The sequence below is a fragment of the Mitosporidium daphniae genome, assembly GCF_000760515.2.
Source record: "Mitosporidium daphniae strain UGP3 chromosome Unknown contig-151, whole genome shotgun sequence".
In the NCBI taxonomy this organism is placed as follows: domain Eukaryota; kingdom Fungi; phylum Microsporidia; genus Mitosporidium; species Mitosporidium daphniae.
The window spans coordinates 1-9,632 of NW_013546676.1; the positions used below are offsets into that span (position 1 = coordinate 1).

Here is a 9,632-nt window from a genome sequence, read left to right on the forward strand (position 1 = left end):
TCGATTCGTTCGAAACTATTTCGAATAGCAGTTCTATTAGCGCCCGTAGGATAGTATAAGAAGTGCAAGACAATATCGCCTCTGTTTTGGCCTCTAAATTCGAGTATTTTAGCTAACCCTGTGATGCAGACTGATCTAAAATAATTGATAGCATTTCATTTGAAAGCAAGGGAGATCCCTCAAAGTCTCTTATTGTCTGTTTTAAAAGAGAAGCTACGACATGGGGAGACACATGGATGTGTTCCAAATCTTCATTCTCTACAGCGATTAAAGAATTCCTGTTTCTTTACGCTTTAAAACCCTTTTTTCGAGGGCATCCAATTCTTTTTTCGATACAGGTATCCTAAACAATCCCTCAACGTCAAGCCCTAAAAGTGGTCATTTAAATTGATCATGCCTTTTTCTAACAGATATTTGATATAAATTAAAATTCTGCTTTTTTTGTCAAGCAGCGGCATTTTACTGCCTTTCCTGTTTTGACAGAGCAGATTCAATTTCTTCAACATGTGATATATAATCAGTTGGAAAATTTCGATGCCCATTTTATCAAATTGCATGCTAAATAAACTCAAACCCCACCCCTAACCCCATTCTTAAATATTAAACTATAAATTGCCTCATTAAATTGCGAATTGACACACCATCTGTGCCGAGCAAATATTTGGTGCTTACTGCAGCGGAACATTCTCAAGGTTACCTTAAAAGTTTGCATATTGTTTGTACACGTGAAACGCAAAAATTTCATGGTTGCAAATTAAACCGAGATCCAGCAAGCTAGTTACTTCGTTATAACCAACAAGCCGCGATACTATATCCATGTCATTATATCGTTTTAGGGGGTTAGGGTTTCCATTTTCATTTCTTCTCTTATGAGAGGGAGATTTAGCGGAAAGCATTGCTTGGTTAAGCTTTCACACGATATGCGAAGACTCCGCACCGAATTTGATTTATTTTTGAATCTATTTTTTACAGATTGAAATTTTTACTTCGTTGAGCCTTTTCGTACATGATGCTTAATTGTGCCAATGCAGCGACAATTCTAAGAGCCGAAACCAAAGATTCTGTATTCATTGAAGATCTAAAGATCGATTTCCTTGAATTGACAGACTCGATTCTTGGTAATGAATAAAAATCATATCCATAGGTCAGCGATTCCTGATTCGATGGAAGGCTTTTATCACCGAACTTCCGTTTATCGCGTATTTTATTATTTATCGCACCATATTGAATACTCCAACGCTCGGTGAACAACGCGAAAAAGTCTTGACTATAACTGGTAAGCCCGAGCTTCGCATTCCATCCCGAAGAGTAATGGTGTTTGGTTATAACTCATAGCGCCAAACAATGTCATGGCTATTAATGTTATTTGCAGAGAAGCTTCCATTAGTGTTAAGGAAAACCTTATCTCCAAATAAAAGCCAATATCATCCTGTGGTCCAGCAAATTTCTTCGGTCATATCGCTATTGCATTTAGCTCTCTTCTACTTTGATGGAAAGTATCTCAAGCCATATCAAAGACTCTTGTCCATCACATACAAATCTGCTGTCGCTTCAGATTCCAATATAAATCCAAATGAGACGCCAAATGATCAGCCTGGAACAGGCTATGAGGTTTTGGGTTTAATTACAGCACTTCAAGCTTTGTGTAGGATATTTTTATCGGCCCCAAATTGGGCTAAAAATATTCTGGATACTACAGAGGACATTAACATGCCGATGGAAGCTTCCGCCTCCCATGATTCGCTGAAACCAGCTTCGGAACGAAAACCAAAGTGTTTGGTTTGCTTTGAGGAAGCCTACCATGGAGATCCCATTCTTGGCCCATGTGGCCATATCATATGCTGGACTTGCATGGTCAAATGCCTTTCAACGCTTGATGTTAAAGCAGACTTCCCTTGCCCCTTGTGTCGATTTTCTGGATGGAATATTTCCAATATTTTTCCTGTATACATTTAAAATGAGATAAATAAGAATTGAAACTTTAACGATGAAGCAAAGTTACATAAATTCAAATGATATAAGCCCCAGGGAACAGCATATCCCCAAATGGGGACATTTGATCAGAAAATAGAGATGGAGGCATTTGATGAGAAAATAGAGATGGAGAATTCGATCGTACTTACCTATCAAGCAATACTTCTTCGTCAAAAACTAGAAAATACACATCTAATAGACATAGCGCTTGATTTGAAACAATTGCCTACCCAAACTACGTTGCTCGAAAGCCTCAAGAAAATAAGGAGACTCAACATGTCAAGAGAAACTTTTCAGAAGGAAATTTCATCTAAAATAGCTGAAATAGAGAAGGCATACTCCTTAATAAATGAAGACCCCGTTGATCTTAGAGAAGAAGATGAGGCGCTTTTTCTGCTTGAGGAAACAATCAAAAATAGAAAAATGGAACTCGAGAAGCTAACTGAAAAGCAAAATCTTACAGACCAAAAAATACAAGGGCTTGCAGCATGTTGTGATACAGCTGCCATTAGTGAGGTTCAGAAGCTAACTATCAAAATGGAACAAGAGAGACATAAACAAGAAATTCTTTGCGAGATTGAAAAGTATGAAGAAAAATGGCTGGCAGAAAATCAAATTTTATACAAAATTATAAAGCTGCGAGAGGATCGAATAAAGACTATCATAGATAATGACTGTTCTTTCTCCACAGACCTCGAGTTATCTCAGCTAAACTATTTAAAAACTATGCTATACGAAGACATGAAAGATGACGAGCAACTGGTAAAGAAGCTATATACGGAAGTACAAGAAATTGAGGATGAATGCGAAAAGGATCTTTTGGAAAAAATCAATCTTTTCAAAATCAAAGAAAATGAAGAATTCTGCCTTCTATTAAGTCACAAAGGAAACATCCAGCGCGAATTGGAAGAATTGGAAAGTCAGCACAAAGCAACAATGCAAAAGAAGGAGGAAAAACAAGCCGAGTATCAAAGAAATCACGATGAAAAAATACTTCTGCAAAATCAGATTGAAAGTGCAAGAAATATTAAATCCTCTGTTTTGGCTTCTTATGATGCGAAAATACTCAAATGCGATAGGGAACTTAGACTCCTTGTTGCGGAGGCCAGGAAATTTCTAAATGATTTAGTAATTGAAGAGACCAAATTTCAAATAGGGTTATTGGAGTTGAAGAAGGATCGGCAAAAAGTGATGTGGGAATTAGCAGGCGCTGGCAAAAACATAAAGGCTGGATTGAAAAAAATAGCCAGCAATGCCGACTTTTTGCCTGGGCTTTTAGAATTTCGCATGAATCAAAACAGAAACCTAAAGAACGAAATCGTCTTGATAAATGACTTGAGGATCTTTTTCAAATAAAAAATTACATAAATTCTTCACAGACAGCCATTTTAACAAGCAATTGAAAAAAAGCCAATTTTTTATGGCAAACTTGCCAAAGGTGCTTAGCGATGTTGATGAATTCATCATTGCTTTAAAAGGCAAGTCCATTTCTTCTAACGAGGCCGAATTTTTAAATAAAGCATGTGTAGATGCGCCTGACTCTGCAACCCCCCCGTGTGCCCGCGCAAGGCCAAGAAACATAAAGCGGTATGTCCAAATGAAGCAGGATTTGGTGGACAACATTGAAGGCCCGTTTTTACATACCAAACATCCATGGGCCTCTATGATTAAAGCAAGTGGACCCCACGAGGAGCCCCAATATCGGGGGTATTCTCAAGTTTCGCCATTTCCGCCAATATCGTCAACTGAAACTAGAATTGAAGAAATTGAAAAGCTCTTTTTCCCCATGCAAGAGAATCAGTTATCACAATCGGTTCCTAATGCAAATCGAATATCCAACCTTGTTTTAAAATGTAAGGCGATAAAGGAAATATACTGCACACCAGATGAGTATACTGCCTCTCTTGATAACTTTTGGAAAAAGTCAAGTTCCAACTTTACGCTGCATACAAATTATGCCCAGCTCGTGATGTTGGCAAAACTGGAAAAGTTTATTCTAGACATGAAGAGAAAATTTCCCTATATATATGCAAATGAGTTCATCCCGCCTAGTGATAATGGCTGATGCGTTGCACCATGCATGTGTAGATGCGAACTGTTTTGATTGGAAACTATGTACACAAATTTTAATGAAAAAGGCAGCTCTAATCAAATAAAGTGGCCGCATAAATTAACGAGCGAAACATCTAACGACCCTTGACGCGATTTAATTATCCCGCGTATGTCGTCGATCAAAGATTCTCGTTTGCGGTGCAGAGCAATCGAGTTCATTTTATAGAATTTAGAAACAGAGTCGAAATTCTCCTCTTTAGAAAGAGAGTACTTATTAACAAGAGAAATTCTTTTCAGGTAGAACAAAAAATCTTCGGTATTTGAAATGATCGATATGGCCTTTTCAATGAAAATATGTAGTTGGAGCCTCGTTCGTTGAATTGCATCTGGCGTTGGGTTATAGGAAGGATCGGACTGTTTGAGTATTAGTGCCGAGGAGAAGATGTCCGGCAAAATCTCGCCTCGGAGCTCATCAAGTGCCTTGAGGAGCTCAACACGCCTGTCTTGTATTTCGGTCATTATTTTAAACTTTTTAAATTAAAAACGTATGGGCAAATCCGCAAAACTCCACAAAAGAGTCCCAAAGGCCAAGATATCCTCCCTGACACCGTCTAGTGCATTCAACCCTGAAAGCCAAGATGCCATCGATCCAATAATTGACTCAAAATACCTTGCCTCTAAACGGCCATCTTTATCTTCTCGAAAACGAGGCCAGAAACCAATTACTGTATTAACCAGGGCAACAACTAAAAGAAAACCTAAGAAAATTTAGTGTGAATAGAGTCATTTATTGGTATCCAATAATAAATATTTACAGCGCACAATTTTCCTTTCGAATATCGATTCATAAGCATACATGATAGCAAACGCATTGCTTTACATATCCTCAGTGGACCATTTATAGGCCTTTTCATCGAACGCAGACTTGCTGGAGATAGCCAAGAGATATTTCGTTTCAAAACCATTTGATCGGTCTAAAAGATTAAAGTTGCTTTGTCCTTACCAATTCCGTCCCAAAGTGGCCCAGGAGAAATGTTGAATCGATTTGGCGGTCCGCTATTTTTGTAAACGCTAGAGAGTCTTGCTTTGGATTTTGATGAAAGAGGTAATGAACCTTTTTGAGCTTCATTTGAGTCCGGAATATCAATATCATTTGACATTTTGTTTTGTCGTTGTCCAGCAGAAGCATCACAAAAACTCCCCAAATCCAAGCCCGAACAATCATCCGTAAAATACCTTATGGGGTCATCCCATCTTTGGATAGAAGCAAGAGCCTTATTGCGGGTATCATCCTCATGAGTAATGTAGAATGGCAAATTTTTCAATGAAGCAATATTGGCTTTTCGCTCAGCCTCATATTTTGCTTGGACAAGTCCACCTTGTTCCCCCACAGATACGATACCCATGCTTGCTCTGCGTTTTTCATCTTCCAAATTTGCGTAAATCTGGGATGTTTTAGCCTTCATCTTGTGCTCATCAACGTTGGCTATTACCCGCCCGGTAGCGGGGTCACGGTACACTGTCTCTGCCTTTGAAGATGCTACCATTTAATGTGCAACGAAATTCATTTTGAATTTAACATTTTAATGTTGATTTTAATTTGCTTGGGAAAGGACACAATATAAACATTTTATGAACAATAAATAGTTAGTCAGTAGGGGCTACGGGAGATGGTTATTTGAATGTGTTGGGATGGTTTTGGAAGAAATCTTTCCAGGGAGTTTTAGCGGTGTCTTTGACCGAATTGCGGTTCGCTTTTGGCTTTTCTCAACTAGGGACGGCTTCTCAGGTAAATCAAATGGCTTTCTAAAAAATTCTCGAAGTGAAGTCAAGCAAACGGGGCAAATTTGCATCGATTTACCTCGAATGGAAGATATGCAGCTGTAGCATACAGAATCTCCACAGGGAAGAAAACTCTCAAACGCCTTTAGTTGCAAACAAAGCAGGCAAGTCGAGGGATTTAGGGTATTCGTTGAATATTGATGTTGCGTTATGCTGTGTGGTTGAGGTGGTAGAATGCAATATTCTGCTGAGTAGTAGTCTGACCGAACGTTTTCTAAAACAACCGGAAAATCCATCTTTGAGGATGTTTGTTCCAACGTAACAAGTGATGCAACATCGCTGGTTAACTGTGGAATATTACCAGCTTCAACGGCATGATCGTCATTAGCTTCAATTTCCTCATTATTGTCTACCATAATTGGTGCTTTACTATCATAGCCTTCGGAATCACTTTTTTCTGCGTGTAGCAGGCGATACGCATTTCCAATTGTCGATTTTCTAGCATAGCTCCTAATTATTGATGGTCGATCAACTCTAATTGGAGTAGGAGCTTCCATCAAGAATTGAGGATAAATAGGATCAAAAGAATCTCCCTGAGACGTGTTGGACTCCAGGAGCTCAGGCTCTGCTAATGCCCTTTCTTGGGCAGATTTATGTCTTTCTAACACCAGTTTTCTGCCATCTTATTCTTATGCCAAATAAGACGCGAAGTAATGGATTGAATACATGATCTCAAAACATTTGGCGATTTTCTCTCAAAGAAGGAAAAATTAGCCCAACCTCCAGGGTCTTCCCCGCTCTTCAAAAATATTAATTGCTGTGGGGAGATATTTGTACCATCGGTATTTTCGTCATCAATGAAAACAATTCCTTTAGCACTTTCGACAAGAGATTCCTCACTATTTGGGTAGAATAACGCGGAAGCTTACGGAATTTGACCTAGCTCAGAGTCAGAGAGCATGTTGTCTGCCGAATACGAATGCTGATATGGAGAAACTGAATTTTAATTGCTGGATTAAAACGATTCCAAATTAATTTGTAATTTTACCGATTATTCCATTTAGTCAATTAAAAGTTTTTATAAATCGAGAGATTTTGGATGAAAAATCGGTCACCTCAATTTTGACAAAACATGGAAATGACAAATTTTCTGAAATAGTTGATGTCAGCAGCTCTTGTAAAAATTGCTCAATTTTTTTGTCTTTAGTGTATTTTTGGCGTCTTGATCGCCGAATATTGTTTCTAACTTTAGAGTTATCGGCTGCCCTTCAGCGTGCTTAAGGGTGGATACAAATAAGCTCAAATTCATGCATTCTGTGGCTTTCATGGCCTCTTCTATTCCTATTACTGCAATTCTAAGTGGAATGTCGACCAAAACCCCTGTTAATCTCTCCTCAATGGCAAGAGAAACTATAGACGGTATTCCAAACCCCGGGATATCAATAGATGGACTTCCCTTGGCGATGATTTCGCATTCGATTTCAAGCTCTATTTTGATATCAATTTGAAAATCAAGAGGTGAAGAGTATCTTGATGCGCTGGGCAAGAGTTGTGATCGCTCAAGGTCTTTCTCCAGTAAGGGTTTTGAAAATTTAGAAAGGGACCATCCCTGAATTGCTGAAGATAATTTAGATAATGAACCATTTTTCGTAGTAGACCGATGCCATTCATTTAATAGCTTGCCGTAGTATGGGGTTCTTCTTGATCCTTCCATTTTTGACTCAGATGCAGATGAAGCGTTTCTTTGTTTTATGGCTGGACTATATATATAGACCGCAGTATCTTCCATACAAAATAAAAGCTTTTTTTCGTCTTCTGGTAGTTCATTAAAAAAAATAAGATCCGGGGCCTCAATGTCTAAAATGTTTATTGCGCTACCAAAAAATTCTCGGTTTTTATCAGCGACATTTTCGTTATCTGTTAATAATAGAGATTCTGTCAAACTTTTTTTACACGAGGATCTTTTTTCTTCTCCTTTATTTGGAGGAATAAGCTTAATAGAGCGAAACGTAACATCAAAAGAGGAAAAATTTGGAACAGTCTGGAGAGACCCCTCAATGAACGAAGGAGGAGAAGATGTTAACAGTTCTATCTTTTTGGCAACTTCATTTGTCAAAAATGTACAAACAGGTGGTAAAACGAGCTCGGAAATAGCACCCCAGTTTGCAAGAATTGACATGAGTGGGTTTGAACTTAAAAAACAAATTTGCGTTTATTTATGAATGGCTTCAAATCGGCTTGATCCCACTGCAGCAAGGATAGAAAATATTAGAATTGATACAAAATATCGGCAAAAGCGATATTTGGCACATCTCCACAGCCGAGTTTCCTCTTCGAGAGATCTGGAGTCTCGATACATACTCCTAAAGTCTGGGATCTTGAGCATCAATTAAAATTTAAATTTTATTTGAGGTATTAAAGCTTATGCGCAATATGGTGATACTCATCCATGGCATATGAGCTTAAAACTTCGAACATTTGCGATGGTGGGAATCCCTCATAGGCAACCTTATAAACAAGCGTGAAAAGGGGAAATTTTGTAGTTAAATTCTTAGCATTTAAGATCTCATAAACCTCTTTGGAAGTGCTTGGCCCCTGAAGCTTCTGGCCATTTAAATGTTCTACTTCTAGTTGCTCAAAAGACTAATAATAACTTGCGAACAATCTTAAGTACCTTTCCAGAAGCGACAAAAAGCTCAGATATTCGGCGGTTTCTTCCTCCAAAGCAGGTAGTGATCAGGTCTGCAACCCCGCAGCTTTCGAAGTAAGTCTCCCAATTAGAAGGTTGATCCTCAGCAGCAGGCTCAGAAGTTGATAAAAATCTAAAGATGCTGGAAAATCTTTTCATCTCAACAAGACCAATCCTTATAATAGCAGCCTTGGTATTCTCTCCAAATCCAAGGCCGTCTACCAAACCTGCAGCAACGGCAACCACATTTTTAAGGGCCCCACACAATTCGACCCCTTCAACATCCGGGACGCAATTAATGAGAAAATAATTTGTTTCCATGACAAGCTTGAAAATGGCAGCGTTACCTGCGTCACGATAACCAATGGTAGACTCGCAAAATTGCTCTTTAGAAACCTCATTTGCAATGTTGGCACCCATCATAACACAAACATCAATTGATAGGGTAGAGGCGATAAGGTCCGAAATCAGAGAGATTCCCTTGCTCGAAGCATCAACGCCCTTGATCAATGAGATTGCACGGGCGTTTTTATGCAAGTGCCCACGAATAGTTTCACAAGACCTTTTGACAAATTGATGGGGAATAACAAAGACTAGCAAAGTCGCGTCTTTTACAGCCGAGACCAGATCCGGATCTGCACGGACATTCTCTGGAAGCTTAATTCCAGGCAAGTATCTATTAAAACGGTATCAAATTTTCATTTTACTTGACGTTTACATGCTCAGTATTGATAATTTCGGTAAGCTTTTTTCCTTCGACCATTTCTTCGAAAACCCACATCTTGATCTTCGGATCAAACTTTTCAAGGTTCTTGGAGACATTATTGCCAATGATTTTAGCAATTGTTGATCCCCTATTTTATATGCAAATATAATATACCAATTTCCTGACCCAATAATACAAATGCGTTCGAGAGCAGAGGACATTATAAAAGGTATATTATGTCTTGGATCTAATTCACATCTTGCATGGCTGATTTAATCAATTTTCAAGTTTATGTTTAACGTAAATTGTAACCCTAGTTCTAAATTTCAACTCTTCACGCTGGTATCAGTATATGCGCTTTCAATTAAGAGCGTGCATTTTGATACAAAATACTGCATGTCCCATTAAAGAATGTATTTGCGATCAAGA

The 9,632-nt window shown here is 38.5% G+C and overlaps 6 protein-coding genes across 6 annotated transcripts; 2 read left to right on the forward strand and 4 right to left on the reverse strand.

Moving 5' to 3' along the window:
- Positions 1 to 1,344: 1,344 nt before the first annotated feature.
- On the forward strand, positions 1,345 to 3,330 carry DI09_151p10 (uncharacterized protein; the record flags this gene model as incomplete). The annotated part of the gene is made up of 2 exons (XM_013383590.1): positions 1,345 to 1,944; positions 2,023 to 3,330. The coding sequence occupies 2 exons, from the start codon at positions 1,345 to 1,347 to the stop codon at positions 3,328 to 3,330; spliced, it is 1,908 nt and encodes a 635-aa protein (XP_013239044.1).
- Positions 3,331 to 3,394: 64 nt separating this feature from the next.
- On the forward strand, positions 3,395 to 4,039 carry DI09_151p20 (uncharacterized protein; the record flags this gene model as incomplete). The annotated part of the gene is made up of 1 exon (XM_013383591.1): positions 3,395 to 4,039. One exon carries the CDS (start codon positions 3,395 to 3,397, stop codon positions 4,037 to 4,039), a length of 645 nt encoding a protein of 214 aa, XP_013239045.1.
- Positions 4,040 to 4,122: 83 nt separating this feature from the next.
- On the reverse strand, positions 4,123 to 4,545 carry DI09_151p30 (uncharacterized protein; the record flags this gene model as incomplete). Its single annotated transcript, XM_013383592.1, has 1 exon — positions 4,123 to 4,545. The coding sequence occupies one exon, from the start codon at positions 4,543 to 4,545 to the stop codon at positions 4,123 to 4,125; it is 423 nt and encodes a 140-aa protein (XP_013239046.1).
- An 18-nt stretch (positions 4,546 to 4,563) lies between these two features.
- DI09_151p40 (uncharacterized protein) lies at positions 4,564 to 5,573 on the reverse strand (the record flags this gene model as incomplete). Its single annotated transcript, XM_013383593.1, has 2 exons — positions 4,564 to 4,784; positions 5,030 to 5,573. The coding sequence occupies 2 exons, from the start codon at positions 5,571 to 5,573 to the stop codon at positions 4,564 to 4,566; spliced, it is 765 nt and encodes a 254-aa protein (XP_013239047.1).
- Positions 5,574 to 5,687: 114 nt separating this feature from the next.
- On the reverse strand, positions 5,688 to 7,987 carry DI09_151p50 (uncharacterized protein; the record flags this gene model as incomplete). The annotated part of the gene is made up of 3 exons (XM_013383594.1): positions 5,688 to 6,490; positions 6,535 to 6,707; positions 7,056 to 7,987. The coding sequence occupies 3 exons, from the start codon at positions 7,985 to 7,987 to the stop codon at positions 5,688 to 5,690; spliced, it is 1,908 nt and encodes a 635-aa protein (XP_013239048.1).
- Positions 7,988 to 8,223: 236 nt separating this feature from the next.
- On the reverse strand, positions 8,224 to 9,424 carry DI09_151p60 (uncharacterized protein; the record flags this gene model as incomplete). The annotated part of the gene is made up of 4 exons (XM_013383595.1): positions 8,224 to 8,451; positions 8,483 to 9,173; positions 9,205 to 9,351; positions 9,378 to 9,424. The coding sequence occupies 4 exons, from the start codon at positions 9,422 to 9,424 to the stop codon at positions 8,224 to 8,226; spliced, it is 1,113 nt and encodes a 370-aa protein (XP_013239049.1).
- Between the last annotated feature and the right edge of the window lie 208 nt (positions 9,425 to 9,632).